Consider the following 18,668-nt stretch of genomic DNA (forward strand, 5'->3'; position numbering starts at 1 on the left):
GCTTCCGGAGTATGAATTGGACATGAATATGTCAGCAGCTAATGTCTTCTGCTGTTTCACATATCGCGGTAAAGTTATATCACTAGGGAATTTGATCTTACAATATACCATATTTTTCGGACTATAAGACGCACTTTTTTCCTCCAATATTTTGGAAGAAAGTGGGGGGTGCGTCTTACAGTCCGATATATATATATACAGTACAGACCAAAAGTTTGGACACACCTCTCATTTAAAGATTTTTCTGTATTTTCATGACTATGAAAATTGTACATTCACACCGAAGGCATCAAAACTATGAATTAACACATGTGGAATTATATACTTAACAAAAAAGTGTGAAACAACTGAAAATATGTCTTATATTCTAGGTTCTTCAAAGTAGCCATCTTTTGCTTTGATGACTGCTTTGCACACTCTTGGCATTCTCTTGATGAGCTTCAAGAGGTAGTCACCGGAAATGGTCTTCCAACAATCTTGAAGGAGTTCCCAGAGATGCTTAGCACTTGTTGGCCCTTTTGCCTTCACTCTGCGGTCCAGCTCGCCCCAAAACATCTCGATTGGGTTCAGGTCTGGTGACTGTGGAGGCCAGGTCATCTGGCGTGGCACCCCATCACTCTCCTTCTTGGTCAAATAGCCCTTACACAGCCTGGAGGTGTGTTTGGGGTCATTGTCCTGTTGAAAAATAAATGATGGTCCAACTAAATGCAAACCGGATAGAATAGCATGCCGCTGCAAGATGCTGTTGTAGCCATGCTGGTTCAGTATGCCTTCAATTTTGAATAAATCCCCAACAGTGTCACCAGCAAAGCACCCCCACACCATCACACCTCCTCCTCCATGCTTCACGGTGGGAACCAGGCATGTAGAGTCCATCCGTTCACCTTTTCTGCGTCGCACAAAGACACGGTGGTTGGAACCAAAGATCTCAAATTTGGACTCATCAGACCAAAGCACAGATTTCCACTGGTCTAATGTCCATTCCTTGTGTTCTTTAGCCCAAACAAGTCTCTTCTGCTTGTTGCCTGTCCTTAGCAGTGGTTTCCTAGCAGATATTTTACCATGAAGGCCTGCTGCACAAAGTCTCCTCTTAACAGTTGTTGAAGAGATGTGTCTGCTGCTAGAACTCTGTGTGGCATTGACCTGGTCTCTAATCTGAGCTGGTGTTAACCTGCGATTTCTGAGGCTGGTGACTCGGATAAACTTATCCTCAGAAGCAGAGGTGACTCTTGGTCTTCCTTTCCTGGGGCGGTCCTCATGTGAGCCAGTTTCTTTGTAGCGCTTGATGGTTTTTGCAACTGCACTTGGGGACACTTTCAAAGTTTTCCCAATTTTTCTCACTGACTGACCTTCATTTCTTAAAGTAATGATGGCCACTCGTTTTTTCTTTACTTAGCTGCTTTTTTCTTGAAATAATACAAATTCTAACAGTCTATTCAGTAGGACTATCAGCTGTGTGTCCACCAGACTTCTGCACAACACAACTGATGGTCCCAACCCCATTTATAAGGCAAGAAATCCCACTTATTAAACCTGACAGGTCACACCTGTGAAGTGAAAACCATTTCCGGTGACTACCTCTTGAAGCTCATCAAGAGAATGCCAAGAATGTGCAAAGCAGTCATCAAAGCAAAAGGTGGCTACTTTGAAGAACCTAGAATATAAGACATATTTTCAGTTGTTTCACACTTTTTTGTTAAGTATATAATTCCACATGTGTTAATTCATAGTTTTGATGCCTTCAGTGTGAATGTACAATTTTCAAAGTCGTGAAAATACAGAAAAATCTTTAAATGAGAAGGTGTGTCCAAACTTTTGGTCTATACTGTATATATAAAAGAGAGTGGAGGCAGCGCACAGACGTATAGTGAAATAATCTTCTCTTTATTAGCCCATGTGGCTGTAACAACATTTCGGTCCAAAGGTGTGGACCTTTTTCAAGCAATGTGAAAGTGCAATGTGCCAAGTATTTAAACCTGGTTAATCACACAAATTGATTTAGCAGTAATTATGATAATAAATACATTTCAGACATGATACAGATACAATCAATACATCATTAATCTATCCGTCTGTGTGCTGCCTCCACTCTCTTTTTCTGATGTATACAGGACTGGTGTGTACCTGGAGGGCTTTGCACCTGTTTTTTCTTTGGTGCTGCTTTTGATCTTTTTCTTCTATATATATATATATATATATATATATATATATATATATATACTGTGGCTGTGGGATGTGGGGGGAGTGGCAGCGGCAGAGGAGCGAGGCACAGGAGGCAGCCTACACTGTACCCGCTACTAAATAAAACTAATATTCATTGCTGGGCGTGGGAGTGGATTGTAGTGAATATTCATGGTCTTTAATAGCCTGAACACAGACCACAGAGCGGCAGCAGGAACCGCACTGCGGCTGCAGTGTGTGCGCTATTAAGGCGAGTGAATGGTCACTGGTCCCCACACACACAGTCCTGACGTGGGGAGCAGTGACTATTCCGGCACAGCATCTCACAGTGTAAGGGCGCTGGAGGAGAGAGGAGGTGAGTATAATTGTTTATTTTTTTTGTGTGCAGCGTGAGGGGGTTCAGTGGGTGCCAAGCATACCAGGATAAGGGGTGCTAAGCATACCAGGAAGAGGGATGAGGGAGGCCATACATACCAGGATGAGGGGTGCCATACATTCCAGGATGGGGATGAGGGACACGTATAGCAGGAAAGAGGGGGCCAAATATACCAGGATGGGGGATATTAACAGAATTGGGGTACATTACCCCATAACAGTGTCAGCAGTAGACCCCCTCCCCCTTAACAGGGTATCATGACAACATTTTTTGCTTAGATTTTTTTTCTAGTTTCCTCCTCTAAAACCTAGGTGGAGGATTAAGGTCAGGACTTTGACTAGGCCACTCCAAAGTCTTAATTTTGTTTTCCTTAAGCCATTCAGAGGTGGACTTGCTGGTGTGTTTTGGATCTTTGCTCTGCTGCATAACCCAAGTGCTCTTCAGCTTGAGATCACGAACAGATGGCCGGACATTCTCCTTCAGGTTTGTTGGTAGACAGCAGAATTCTTGGTTCCATTTACCACAGCAAATCTTTCAGGTTCTGAAGCGGCAAAACAGCCCCAGACCATCACGCTACCACCACCACATTTTACTGTTGGAATGACGTTCCTTTTCTGAAATGCTGTGCTACTTCTACACTAGATGTACTGAGACATACACCTTCCAAAAACTTCACCTTTTGTCTCGTCAGTCCACAGAGTATTCTCTCAAAAGTCTTGGAGATCATCAAGATGTTTTCTGGCAAAACTGAGATGAGTCTTTATGTTCTTTTTGCTCTGCAGTGGTTTTCGTCTTGGAACTCTGCCATGCATGTCATTTTTGCCCATTCTCTTTCTTATGGTGGAGTCATGAACACTGACTTTAAATGAGGCAAGTGAGGTCTGCAGCTCTTTGGATGTTGTTGTGAGGTCTTGGATGATTCCTCGCTGCGCTCTTGGGGTAATTTTGGTCGGCAGGGCAATCCTGGGAATGTTCATCACTGTTCCATGTTTTTGCCATTTGTGGACAATGTCTATCACTGTGGTTCAGTGGAGTCCCAAAGCTTTAGAAATGGCTTTATAACATTTTCCAGACTGTTTGATCTCAATTACTTTGTTTGTCATTTATTCCTGAATTTCTTTGGATCGCAGCATGATGACTAGATTTTAAGGATCTTTTGGTCTGCTTCACTTTTTCAGACAGGTCCTATTTAAGTGATTTCTTTATTGAGAACATGTGTGGCAGTAATCAAGCCTATTTGTGACTAGGGAAATTGTACTCAGCTTCCCAAAGATGTGATAAACCACAGTTAATTTATGTTTTAATGGGAGTGGGCGGGTGGGGGCAATCACTTTTTCACACAGGCCCCTGTAGGTTTAGATTTCTTTTTCCCTTAATAATAAAGACCTTCATTTAAAAACTGCATTCTGTGATTACTTGTCTTATCTTTATCTAATATTTAAATTTGTTTTGTGATCTGAAACATTTAAGTGTGAAAAGCATGCAAAAGAATAAGAAATCAGGAAGGGGGTGGGGCAAACACTTTTTTACACCACTGTAAAAGATTACAAAATACCCAATACTTTCCTCCATGACCCATTAGCAGACAACGGATTTTTCCACTCTTTACTGATGTTCATTGTCACACTGGTAAAGTTTGCTGACGGTTCCTACTTATTTCAGCAGCGTCAATTACGCTGAATGTCACTCAATGTTTTTTGTTGGTGGAAAGATCGTTCAGGGATCTTGGATTTTAAAGAGAACCTGCTAGCTGGTTCATGGTGCCCGAACCACAGGCAGCATAATTCATACACTGGCTCCATTGTTGCATGCTTGAATGTTTTACTCTGAAAAGCTGTGTTTCAGGGAAAATAATCTTTGAAAATCCGGTCGGGGACAGTAGGTTTTGGATAACGAGTCCATAGCAGGTTCCTTAAAGGGAATCTGTCAGCGGGTTTTTGTTATGCAATCTCAGGACAGCATGAGGTAGGGGTTAAAACACAGAATTCAACGTTGTGTTGCATGTCAGGCTGTGTGCTTTTGTTTACCTACACTGAAGGTTTTATCACCTGGTGATTATCATTGCTGTGACTAGCTGGCATATGGGCACTCGTCCGACTCCACCCCCTCCTGTGATAAGCAGCTCACTGTAAATGTGAACACAGAGCCTTGTGTGGGTGGAGCAGCTTGCTCAGCTCTGCTGCATTGCTAAATCTAAAATTTCTGATTGTGTCAGAACTGCTGCACTCTGTAAACTAAGTGATACATGGTTGCATTTAGGGTCTCTGCCCCTACATCATGCTGCTCTCAGATGAGGTAGCAAAAATCTGCTGACAGATTCCCTTTAAGGCTCCTACCTGCTCTTCTCCTCTAAACTGACCGGTCTCCCTCTCTTCTATGTGTTTAGGGAGTGCCCTGACTGTCTACAGAAGCAGGACAGAGAGAAGCCACCAGGGATCTGCCTCAGATTTGTTATCTGAGATGCATAGTACACAGCTGCAATAACACAGCCGGGGTTAGATTCATGCTGTCCATGGTTCAGGCCACACGAATCTCTTGTCAGCTTGCCTTTAATATACCTTCTCTGTGCTTAAGCATCATATTCTAGTTAGAATTGAAGGCAGATGAGACTTCATTGCTTTAGATAAGAATAGAGTCATAACTGTCCTCAGTGAACTTTTGCCGTCTGCCTAAACATCACCGCCGAAGCTAGTGATATGCTGAAGTGGTCAGATGTTTAGACTGTCAGGAACAGCGCTGTCCTGTTGCCTTATGACATTTACTACCCTGTAGCCACATTTCTTTCTTGATTCTGGAAAACCCCCAAAAGTGAACCTGTTTGTCCGATAATGCTATTAACCTGCATATATAGGTTTAATCTGCAGGTTAATAGTGCTATGAAAGTGCTCAGCTGTAGTACTGAATGTACGGCACCTGAGAAAAAAGAAACTTTTTTTCTCCCTGCAGCTGCCGACTTTCAGTCTTGAAGTCGTGCCCAGAGGAATTACACTCACTGTTCACAGAGCTGAGAGCGGCATCTGTAAGCACATCCCGGCACTGACTGACTGTCGGCTCTGATGCACTGCAAAGCTAGCTGTCAGTGCTGGGGGTATGCTTACAGACGCCACTCTCATTGTTGTGAGCGGTGACTATAATTCTTCTGGGCACGTCTGCATAAATGAAAGATGGCGGCTTCAGGGAGAAAAAAAAATATTTTCTACCGGGGACTGCACTTTCAGTACTGAGGATGGCACCTTCATAACGCTATTAACCCACAGATTAACACTATATCTACAGGTTTATATCGTCATCAGACCAGACATGATCCCTTAAACTTTTTTTGACATATATGTTAAAATATTTCAAATTTCAATATTTTGGTGCTGCGGCTATCTGTATAGTACTGGAGGGAACAAGGATGAGGCCTGTGAAATATGTAGGTCCTTGATTGATCCTTTTGTGCTACATTACAGCCCAATGCATATAGAGAACACACAAATAAGGGTCAACAATAGGACCGATACAACGTGGCATCAACTATATACATACCTGTCCACTGTTGGAGAAGGAATGCAATGCTTAATTTTTTCTAATATTTACAGTGCTGCTCACCATTATTGGCATCCATTCATTTTTTCATAGCCTGTACAATATCTTCAGAAATAAATGGAAATGTACTAAAGTTATATCCTCGCTGGATTTTGGTCTAAAGTTATATCCTCAGGATTTTTTAATTAGTGGTCCAAAGTAATGCAACAATAAAACATTGTTTTTCTACATCCATTTTGCAATTTCAAAGAAGAAACAGAGTAAATAGCATGTGCAGCAATAATGGCACCCCTAATTAATACTTGGTTGCACACCCTTTGGCATTGATGACAGCCTCCAAACGTTTCTTGTAGCCATCTATAAGCTTCTTGCACTTCTCAGCTGGAATTTTCTCCCACTCTTCCTTTGCAGTTTGTTCAAGCTCTTGAATGTTTGCCGGGTTCTTTTTCCCAATGGCAGATTTCAGCTCACCCCAAAGATTTTCAATGGGATTGAGGTCAGGACTAGTGTTGAGCGAGCACTAAAATGCTCAGGTGCTCAAAGCTCGGGCCGAGCTCGCCGTGATACTCGGGTGCTCGACCCGAGCAACGAGCCCAATGTTAGTCTATGGGAGACCCGAGAATTTTTGCGGCTGCACCCCCGGCAGTCTGTAGAAAGCCTAAAAAGTGCCCAAAATGATAGTGACAGTGCTCAAAAGACATGGGGACAGCATGGGCATCGCCCCAGGAAGCATTTCTGACCCCCAGGTCACTGCTGTCAACAACGTGGTCAGAGGTATCAAGCCACTTTTACGGGCTCAAAATAAAATGTTCAAAAACAAAACTGAAACTGCTTTCCTGTGAAATAAGTTAAGGAACTTCCTTTCCAGGGTAAAGACTTGTGTATAAGGTAAAATAAATAACTAAAACCAAAAATACTCCTCCACACCTTGGGCTATGTTCACAAGTAGCATTTTTATGCGTTTTTGCACTTTTGTATAGCTTTCAACTGTGACAAATACATTCACCGGGAAATGTCATTTTAACATTTTACAATCTTATCTGGCCATGTGCTGTGTGACACATGCATACAGTGCTGAAAAGACATGGGAACAGCATGGGGAAGACCCCTGGAAGCATCTCTGACTCCCAGGTCACTGCCTAAAAGTGTGCCCATCAGAAGTGATCCTTGCCGCATCAGAAGATGCAGACTTGCAACTATCCTCGTGCAAGTCCTTCTCCCAGAGCAGTGTTCAATTGTACCTCCCTCATTCCTTGCAATGCAAGCGCAAGTATGCAGCCTGCCACCCACCCACCCCCAGGCTGCAATACCATACTGCTAGCTTGCTTGCACTTGAAATTGGGCCTTTTAGGCATGTGGAGGCAGACGCCGGCCACCATGTCATGGCTGCTTCGGCAGCGAGGTATCCATACTCAGTCCCCAGCCGCCCTGCGGCCTGGTGTCCACGCTCAGTCTCCAGCCGCCAGGGGGCGGCCGGGTTTCCATACTCGGTCCCCAGACGCCTCTCGGCCGGGTGTCCACACACGGTCTCCAGCCGCCTGGGGGCGGCCGGGTGTCCATAAACAGTCCCCAGCCGCCACTATTTCTCCGCTGAACTTCCCTAATACTTTTCTTAGCCTTGCCTGCTTTAGGGCAGCATTGGACGAGCCCACCAGAGAACCAGACTCCTCCGGTGGGCCCTGGCTTCTCCATCAGGGGAGTTGATAGTGCCAAGGTGAGGAGCATGATGATGATAATAGAAGTTAGCATCTGCTTTGTTTTCTTGGAATGCAAGCGTAAGTGTGCAACCTGCCACCCATCCCCAGGCTGCAATACCATACTGCTAGCTTGCTCTTGAAATGGGGCCTTGTAGTTTGGAGGAGGCCGAAGCTGGCCACTACCTCTGGCTGCTTCGGCAGCGAGGTATCCATGCTCAGTCCCCAGCCGCCCAGCGGCCGGGTGTCCACGCTCGGTCCCCAGCCGCCAGGGGGCGTCCGGGTGTCCACACTCGGTCACCAGCCGCCTGGGGGTGGCTGGGTGTCCATAAACGGTCCCCAGCCGCCCCTATTTCTCCACTGAACTTCTCCCACACTTTTCTTAGCCTGGCCTGCTTTAGGGCAGCATTGGAGGAGCCCACCAGAGAACCAGACTCCTCCGGTGGGCCCTGGCTTCTCCATCAGGGTAGTTGAGAGTGCCAAGGTGAGGAGCATGATGATGATGATAGAAGTTAGTGTCTGCTTTGTTTTCTTGGAATGCAAGCGCATGTATTTAGTAGCGGATAGGCCTGAGGTGGTCAGCGTTTTGGCGCATATCCTACCTCCTCCGAGGATTGCTGGATGTTTTCCTGCTACTATCCCAGTTCTATGACTCCCGTTAAAACAAAGCTTCAGGTGATGAATGATGGATGAGGTGGTGGCAAAGGAGAAAGAGCAGGAGGAACAGGGATCATTCACATCAATATCAGGCCAGTCAACCACACATGTCTTGTAGGATATGTTTCTGTACCAAAAGGAGTGGTTCAGCTACACAGTTATAGGGCATGCAGTGAGTACAATGCCTAACAAAAATTTCGAGGCACTCCAATGTCCCTTGGAAGTGACATGGAGGTCAGAGGGTCTTAACTAAACCATTTTTTCCATTTATAGCAACTGGTCCTCCTGTGCACTGTTAGCCCAAGCAGTGAATGGAAGGCTTTCCAAAAATTATGAGGAACTGCAATGCCCCTTGAAACAGACGTGGATTAAAGCATACTAAAAACCTTCTACCCATTATTGGGGAGTGGGTCTCCCTTAGTGTTTGCCTATGCATTGAAAAGCAAAAGCTGACTAAAATTAGGAGGAAATGCAATGCCCGTTGGAAGAATGGTGGAGGTCGCAGTGGAATAAAAAGACAATATCAATGCCCCTTGGAAAAGTGGTGGAGGTCGCAGTAGCTTAACAAGACGGTTCTAATGCCCCTTGGAAGAGACGTGGAGGTCGCAGTGGAATAAAAAGACAATATCAATGCCCCTGGGAAAAGTGGTGGAGGTCGCAGTAGCTTAACAAGACGGTTTTAATGCCCCTTGGAATAGACGTGGAGGTCGCAGTGGAATAAAAAGACAATATCAATGCCCCTTGGAAAAGTGGTGGAGGTCGCAGTAGCTTAACAAGACGGTTTTAATGCCCCTTGGAAGAGACGTGGAGGTCGCAGTAGAATAAAAAGACAATATCAATGCTCCTGGGAAAAGTGGTGGAGGTCGCAGTAGCTTAACAAGATGGTTTTAATACCCCTTGGAAGAGACGTGGAGGTTGCAGTAGCTTAACAAGATGGTTTTAATGCCCCTTGGAAGAGACATGGAGATCGCAGTGGAATAAAAAGACAATATCAATGCCCCTGGGAAAAGTGGTGAAGGTCGCAGTAGCTTAACAAGACGGTTTTAATGCCCCTTGGAAGAGACGTGGAGGTTGCAGTGGAATAAAAAGACAATATCAATGCCCCTGGGAAAAGTGGTGGAGGTCACAGTAGCTTAATAAGACGGTTTTAATGCCCCTTGGAAGAGACGTGGAGGTCGCAGTGGAATAAAAAGACAATATCAATGCCCCTGGGAAAAGTGATGGAGGTCACAGTAGCTTAATAAGACGGTTTTAATGCCCCTTGGAAGAGACGTGGAGGTCGCAGTGGAATAAAAAGACAATATCAATGCCCCTGGGAAAAGTGATGGAGGTCGCAGTAGCTTAACAAGACGGTTTTAATGCCCCTTGGAAGAGACGTGGAGGTCGCAGTGGAATAAAAAGACAATATCAATGTCCCTGGGAAAAGTGGAGGTCGCAGTAGCTTAATAAGACGGTTTTAATGCCCCTTGGAAGAGACGTGGAGGTCGCAGTGGAATAAAAAGACAATATCAATGCCCCTGGGAAAAGTGATGGAGGTCGCAGTAGCTTAACAAGACGGTTTTAATGCCCCTTGGAAGACACGTGGATGTCACAGTGGAATAAAAAGACAATATCAATGCCCCTGGGAAAAGTGGTGGAGGTCGCAGTAGCTTAACAAGACGGTTTTAATGCCCCTTGGAAGAGACGTGGAGGTTGCAGTAGCTTAACAAGACGGTTTAAATGCCCCTTGGAAGAGCGATGCAGTACAGCATCTTAAAAACATTATTCCCATTATTGGGGAGTGGGTCTCCCATAGTCTTTGCCTATGCTTTCCAAGCAAAAGCTGCCAAAAATTAGGACGGAGGAACTTGCAATGCTGGCAAACAAGAGCCATGCAGTACAGTATCTTAAAAACATTATTCCCATTATTGGGGAGTGGGTCTCCCATAGTCTTTGCCTATGCCTTCCAAGCAAAAGCTGCCCAAAATTAGGACAGAGGAACTTGCAATGCTGGCAACACGGACCAAGGTCACCCTGGTGGTATAGTGGTGGTGGAGGCTGAGGAGAAGGAGAAGAGCAAAATACAGCCGAAATGAGGAAGCGTATACCCATGTGTGGGTGTGAAGCGGTGCATGGGAATACACCTCCCGAAATAACACAGTGGATTTGACTTTATGTTACTCTGCTGTCATTTGGTGGTGATGAGAAGTCTGGTCCAATCCAGCCCTTGTTCATTTTGATAAGGGTCAGCTTGTCAGCATTGTCAGTTGACAGGCGAGTGCGCTTATCTGTTATAATTTCCCCAGCGGCACTAAAAACACGCTCCGATAATACGCTAGCAGCAGGCCAGGCCAGGATCTCCAAGGCGTACAGAGCGAGTTCATTCCAATTGTCCAGCTTGGATACCCAAAAATTAAAAGGCACAGAGGAATCACGGAGGACGCTGGTACGGTCGGCAAGGTACTCCCTCACCATCTTTTGAAACTTTCCACTCCTTGTGAGAGTACCCCGCGCCTCAGGGCCTGTAAGCTGGGCGGGTCTCAGAAAACTGTCCCAGAATGTTGACAGTGTTCCCCTGCCTCTGCTGGATTGGAGTTGTGTCTCTCTCGCCTGTACGCCTTGGTTGGGCAACGAACTGTGACCTCTGCCGCTAGCGTGTTCAGATGGGAATTTTTTTAAGAGTTCTGCAGCAAGGGCCTTCTGGTACTGCCCCATTTTTGTAGACCTCTCCACCTCAGGAATAAGAGAGTGAAAGTTCTCCTTGTAGCGGGGGTCTAAAAGTGTCACCAACCAGTAATGACTGTCACCCAACATTTTGACAACGCGAGGGTCACGGTTAAGGCAGCGTATCATAAAGTCAGTCATGCTTGCCAGACTGGTAACGGGCAAGACTTCCGTGTCCTCACCAAGATGACTACTGACCATGCTCTCCTCCTACCCCCTGTCACCTACGCTGAACCGATGGTATAACAGTTGTACAGGTACTACCGTCTACAGCGCATGATACCAGCTCCTGTTCTTCCTCCTCCTCCTCCTCCTGCTCCTCTCCCTCATTGTCCCCCAATGCACGTTGGGATGAGATGAGGCTGGGCTGTGTGTAATCGCCCGCTACGGCTTCTTGATCCATCTCATCTTACTCTGGCTGCAATGTCTCCTCTTTAATTCTCTGCAGAGAGCGTTGCAAAAGACAGAAAAGTGGGATGCTGACGCTAATTATGGCGTCATTGCCACTCACCATCTTGGTGGACTCCTCAAAGTTTGTCAGGATGGTACATACACTGTGTTCCAAATTATTATGCAAATAATATTTTCTCAGATTTTCCCAAATTACCTATATGAATTGCAGTCATTGTAATTTTCCAGTCAAATAACTATTAGAGTACAATTGAAAGGTTTTTGTGCAAACTGCCTATGATAACAGTATATTTAAAAAAAAATAAAAAACTCAAACTGCACTCAAAATTCAGGTTCCAAATTATTATGCACAGCTGAGTTTTCAACCTTTTCATTTTAATAAAGAACAAAAAAATGGTCATTTTTGAAATTATAAGCATTAGCAGGTTATTACAAAATGAAATCAAACAGTTTTCAACTCAAAACTTTATTCTAGAGCTGTTGCTTAGATGTGAACTGCCTCCCGCCATCATAGACACTCCTTTTGATGATGCTCCACACCATAAGGTTGTCCCCTTTTATGCCCATAGCAGCCAGAGATGCAGATGTGTTATGTGCAGCATGAGATGGGGCATTATCATGCATGAAAATGATCTTGCTGTGGAATGCACGGTTCTTCTTTTTGAACCATGGAAGGAAGTGCTGTTTGAGAAACTCAACATACATTATGGAGTTCATCTTTACCCCTTCAGGGATCCTAAAAGGGCCGACAATCTCTCTCCCATGATTCCAGCCCAAAACATTACTACACCTCCTCCTTGTTAGCGCCGTAGCCGTGTTTGCATGGGGTGTCCATCAACCAGCCATCCTCCACTCCATCCATCTGGACCATCGAGATCATTTCATGCATGATAATGCCCCGTCTCATGCTGCACATAACACATCTGCATCTCTGGTCAGGGAACAAACTTATGGTGTGGCACCCATGCTCCCCTGACCTCAACTCCATTGAGAACCTCTGGAGCATCATCAAAAGGAGTGTCTATGATGGCGGGAGGCAGTTCACATCTAAGCAACAACTCTGGGAGGGTATTCTGTCCTCATGCAAAACAATTAAAGCAGAAACCATCCAAAACCTGACAAATTCAATGGACGAGAGAGTTCAGAAGCTCCTTTCGAACAAGGGGTCCTATGTGCAAATGTAACATCACCTAGAATAAAGTTTTGAGTTGAAAACTGTTTGATTTCAGTTTGTAATAACCTGCTAATGCTTATAATTTCAAAAATGACCATTTTTTTGTTCTTTATTAAAATGAAAAGGCTGAAAACTCTGCTATGCATAATAATTTGGAACATGCATTTTGAGTGCAATTTGAGTTTTTTGTTTTTTTTTAAATATACTGTTATCATAGGCAGTTTGTACAAAAACCTTTCAATTGTACTCTAATAGTTATTTGACTGGAAAATTACAATGACTGCAATTCATATATGTAATTTGGGAAAATCTGAGAAAATATTATTTGCATAATAATTTGGAACACAGTGTATGTCAGACATCCAGGTCCACTCCTGAGGTCTTATGTGTGGAGTCTGACCTGAATATCGACGGCCTTGTTGCAGCTGGTACTCCACAACTGCTCTCTTCTGCTCACAAATCCTTTGCAACATGTGGAGGGTAGAGTTCCAACGTGTGGGTACATCACACACCAGTCGGTGTGCCGGAAGCAGCAAACGCTGCTGCAACACAGCAAGGGCAGTGGAAGCAGTAGCCGACTTGCGAAAATGAACTGACTGGCATCGTACTTTGACGAGTAGATCTGGCAACTCGGGGTACGATTTAAGAAACCGCTGAACCACGAGGTTAAGCACATGAGCCAGGCATGGTACGTGTGTGATCTCGCCTCGCCTCAGAGCCGCCACCAGGTTACGGCCATTGTCACACACGACCATGCCTGGATGTAGGTTCAGCGATCTCAGCCACAGATCTGCCTGCTCTTTCACAGCTGTCCACAACTCACAAGCAGTGTGAGGTTTATCAACTAAGCTTATGAGTTTCAGCACAGCCTGTTGCCGCTTGGCTGAGGCAGTGCTGCAGTGCTTCCAGCTTGTAACTGATGTGATATCTGAGATGGAGGCTGAACATGAGGAGGAGGACGAGGATGATGCACAGGAGCTGTACACTGTGGGGGCAACTCTGACTGACATAGGGCCCGCAATTCTCGGTGTGGGGAGGATGTGTTCCGTCCCAAGGTCCGACTGGGTCCCGGCTTCCAGTATGTTTACCCAGTGTGCCGTCAGGGAGATGTACCATCCCTGGCCACAAGCACTTGTCCACGTGTCCTTTGTCAGGTGGACTCTCCCAGTAACTGCGTTGTTGAGGGCACGGCAGATGTTTTGGGACACGTGCTTTTGTAGAGCGGGGATGGCATACCGGGTAAAATAGTGTCGGCTGGGGACCGAGTACCGAGGGACGGCCACCGCCATAAGGTTGCGGAAGGATTCCGTCTCCACCAGCCTAAAAAGGCAGCATTTCCAACGCAAGCAGTCGTGAAATGTGCTAATTTAGCACTGTGGCCTGTGGGGCGTTGGCTGCGAATTTGCGCTTTTGTTCAAAGCTCTGGGATATGAACAATTGAACGCTGTGGTGGCACGTGGACGTGGACATTGATGCTGTTTCTTGAGAAACTGCCATAACAAGTGAAGACTGAGAGGAGGGGGCATCGTTGCATGCAGTATGGTCCGGGGATTGCCTTGCACGCACAACAGGGGGTTCTATCACACGCACAACAGTGGAAGAGGCAGTGGTGACACCCGCTGACACTGGTCATGGTCCCTGGGGTTCGCCCCACAAAGTCGGGTGCTTTGCTGCCATGTGCCTGATCATGCTGGTGGTGGTCAGGCTGGTAGTTTTGTCACCCCTGCTGATGCTGGCATGGCTGGTGGTACAAATGGCCTTTTTGGTCAGCAGAGTCTTTAAAAAAATTCCAGACCCTGGAAGACCTACCGGTTGTACTGGCAGCGTCCCTCGTGTTTGTGTTACGGGGAACTGTTCCCCGCCTTCTGTGTGCGGCCACCACACTGCTTCTTCCTGCCTGTTGGGGTGCTCTGCCTCCCTCCCCCTGTGTGATGCTGGCCTCGCTCTGCGTGTCCTCCTGCCACGTTGGGTCAGTTACTAGATCATCCACCACCTCCTCCTCTTCCACTTGCGGACCACGATCCTCCTCCTCACTTCGTGGCAATTGTGTCTCATTATCGTCCACCTCTTGTGACAAATTGCCAACATCGACTTCCTGTGGCCGTGGCTGTTCAAATATTTGGGCATCGCTACATGGGATCTCCTCTTCCACCACTTCAAGCGGAGCAGACGAGGGACACAAATATGGAAATGGACCAGTGAACAGCTCTTCAGTGTCCAAGTGTGGTATCAGTTGCTGTCTGACGACACTCGGCATGGTGGGAGGAAGGAGCATCAGGGGTGAGGAGGAGTATGCGGTCGAGACTCACGGCTACTAAAACTTGACCGTGTGGAAGACATACCGGAGGTGGTGGTGCCCAGGTAACTGGAAGTATTATCTGCTATCCAATTAATAACCTGTTCACACTGATCAGTTCGCAATACTGGTGTTGTAGTGTGCTTCCTAGTAATTCGGTCAAGAAGTGGGAGCGAGAAGATGTGGCTTTTGGTTGTGGCACATTTTCACCTTGGCCACGGCCCCGTCCTCTACACGCACCATCACCAGAACATCCAGTTGCACGTCCCTTGCCACGCGCCTTGCCCATTGTAAATGAAGTAAAATAGCTTACACTCGCACTATCAATGGAAAAAGGGTAATAAAAAGGAGATTAGAACCGTGGAAGAGGAAAACCACAGTTCTATTTCTCTGGCCTACACCAGAATCTTTTTAACAGATATATTGGTGTCTGAACAGTCAGGGAGACACTATTACTGTTTTTTTTACAGCAAAAAATGCAAAAAGCAGGATAATACAGAGATTTGACCCATGGAACTGCAAAACCACAGTTATAGTTATGTGGCGTACACCAGACTCTTTTAAACAGATATATTGGTGTCTGAACAGTCAGGGAGACACTATTACAGTTTTTTTTTACGGCAAAAAATGCCAAAAGCAGGACAATACAGAGATTTGACCCGTGGAACTGCAAAACCTCAGTTATAGTTATGTGGCGTACACTTGACTCTTTTAAACAGATATATTGGTGTCTGACCAGTCAGGGAGACACTATTACAGTTTTTTTTACGGCAAAAAATTCCAAAAACAGGATAATACAGAGATTTGACCCGTGGAACTGCAAAACCACAGTTATAGTTATGTGGATTACACCAGACTCTTTTTAAACAGATATATTGGTGTCTGACCAGTCATGGAGACACTATTACAGTTTATTTTTACGGCAAAAATGCCAAAAACTGGATAATGCAGAGATTTGACCCGTGGAACTGCAAAGCCACAGTTCTATTTTTCTGGCCTACACCAGACTCTTTTAAACAGATATATTGGTGTCTGAACAGTCAGGGAGACACTATTACAGTTTTTTTTTACGGCAAAAAATGCCAAAAGCAGGACAATACAGAGATTTGACCCGTGGAACTGCAAAACCTCAGTTATAGTTACAGTGCCTACAAATAGTATTCAACCCCCTGCAGATTTAGCTGGTTTGATAAGATGCAAATAAGTTAGAGCCTTCAAACTGCAAACGAGAGTAGGTTTTATGAACAGAAGCATAAATCTTACAAACCAAAAAGTTATGTTGCTCAGTTGAATTTTATTAAATTTTAAACATAAAAGTGTGGGTCAATTATTATACAACCCCTATGTTTAATATTTTGTGGAATAACCCTTGTTTGCAATTACAGCTAATAATCGTCTTTTATAAGACCTGATCAGGCCGGCACAGGTCTGTGGCGTTATCTTGGCCCACTCCTCCATGCAGATCTTCTCCAAGTTATCTAGGTTCTTTGGGTGTCTCATGTGGACTTTATTCTTGAGCTCCTTCCACAAGTTTTCAATTGGGTTAAGGTCAGGAGACTGACTAGGCCACTCCAACACCTTGACTTTTTCCCTCTTGAACCAGGCCTTGGTTTTCTTGGCTGTGTGCTTTGGGTCGTTGTCTTGTTGGAAGATGAAATTACGACCCATCTTAAGATCCTTGATGGAGGAGCGGAGGTTCTTGGCCAAAATCTCCAGGTAGGCCGTGCTATCCATCTTCCCATGGATGCGGACCAGATGGCCAGGCCCCTTGGCAGAGAAACAGCCCCACAGCATGATGCTGCCACCACCATGCTTGACTGTAGGGATGGTATTCTTGGGGTCGTATGCAGTGCCATCCAGTCTCCAAACGTCACGTGTGTGGTTGGCACCAAAGATCTCGATCTTGGTCTCATCAGACCATAGAACCTTGAACCAGTCTGTCTCAGAGTCCGCCAAGTGATCATGAGCAAACTGTAGACGAGCCTTGACATGACGCTTTGAAAGTAAAGGTACCTTATGGGCTCGTCTGGAACGGAGACCATTGCGGTGGAGTACGTTACTTATGGTATTGACTGAAACCAATGTCCCCACTGCCATGAGATCTTCCCGGAGCTCCTTCCTTGTTGTCCTTGGGTTAGCCTTGACTCTTCGGACAAGCCTGGCCTCGGCACGGGAGGACACTTTCAAAGGCTGTCCTGGCCGTGGAAGGCTAACAGTAGTTCCATAAGCCTTCCACTTACGGATGATGCTCCCAACACTGGAGTCAGGTAGGCCCAACTCCTTGGAAAGGGTTTTGTACCCCTTGCCAGCCTTGTGACCCTCCACGATCTTGTCTCTGATGGCCTTGGAATGCTCCTTTGTCTTTCCCATGTTGACCATGTCTGAGTGCTGTTCACAAGTTTGGGGAGGGTCTTAAATAGTCAGAAAAGGCTGGCAAAAGAGATCTTTAATCCACACATGTGAAGCTCATTATTCTTGGTGCCTGAACTACTTCTTAATACTTTTGGGGGACCAAACAGAATTCTTGTGGTTTGAGGGGTTGAATAATAAATGACACTCTGAATTAACTTTTAACGTTTTTAAAAAAAAAGCAAAAAAAAACAAAATTTGCTGCAGTGCATTTTCCACTTCCAGGCTGATCTACAGTACAAATGTCACAATGCCAAGTTAATTCCGCATGTGTCAACCAGCTAAATCTGCAGGGGGTTGAATACTACTTGTAGGCACTGTATGTGGCGTACACTAGACTCTTTTAAACAGATATATTGGTGTCTGACCAGTCAGGGAGACACTATTACAGTTTTTTTTTACGGCAAAAAATGCCAAAAACAGGATAATACAGAGATTTGACCCGTGGAACTGCAAAACCACAGTTCTATTTTTCAAGCCTACACCAGACTCTTTTAAACAGATATATTGGTGTCTGAACAGTCAGGGAGACACTATTACTGTTTTTTTTTACGGCAAAAAATTCAAAAAGCAGGATAATACAGAGATTTGACCCGTGGAACTGCAAAACCACAGTTATAGTTATGTGGCGTACACCAGACTCTTTTAAACAGATATATTGGTGTCTGACCAGTCAGGGAGACACTATTACAGTTTTTTTTTACGGCAAAAAATGCCAAAAGCAGGATAATACAGAGATTTGACCCGTGTAACTGCAAAACCACAGTTATAGTTATGTTGCGTACACCAGACTCTTTTACACAGATATATTGGTGTCTGACCAGTCAGGGAGACACTATTACAGTTTTTTTTTACGGCAAAAATGCCAAAAACAGGATAATACAGAGATTTGACCTGTGGAACTGCAAAACCACAGTTCTATTTTTCTGGCCTGCACCAGACTCTTTTAAACAGATATATTGGTGTCTGAACAGTCACAGACACACTCAATTTTTTTTTGGGGGGGGGAGGAAATACCAAAAGGTTAATAAGATGTGTATTTGGACAGTCTGACTGAGGAAAAAAAAAATACAGGATTTAGATGAAAAAAAAATTTTTTTTCCTGGCCCCTGAGACCGGGGTGATAAGTGTAGCAATTTGACCAACAGGAGCACACAGGACTGTAATGCAGCGTTTGCTGGTATAACCACTGCGTCTCCTATACAGCCTGCCTGCCTGATATCTGGAATGGATATTAGT

General features: G+C 45.2%; 1 protein-coding gene across 4 annotated transcripts in view; it reads left to right on the forward strand.

Moving 5' to 3' along the window:
* LOC141257542 (uncharacterized) overlaps positions 1 to 18,668 on the forward strand; it is a 174,449-nt gene that overhangs the window by 52,277 nt on the left and 103,504 nt on the right. For all 4 annotated transcript variants that reach the window (XM_073672177.1, XM_073672178.1, XM_073672179.1 and 1 more), the window contains one exon: positions 1 to 68. This exon is cut by the window's left edge and continues 99 nt beyond it. In XM_073672177.1, coding sequence (XP_073528278.1) covers positions 1 to 68 — 68 coding nt within the window. The remainder of the gene's footprint in view (positions 69 to 18,668) is intronic.

The sequence above is a fragment of the Phyllobates terribilis genome, unplaced genomic scaffold, assembly GCF_046119375.1.
Source record: "Phyllobates terribilis strain yellow unplaced genomic scaffold, ASM4611937v1 Scaffold_3__8_contigs__length_932513732, whole genome shotgun sequence".
Lineage (NCBI taxonomy): Eukaryota > Metazoa > Chordata > Amphibia > Anura > Dendrobatidae > Phyllobates > Phyllobates terribilis.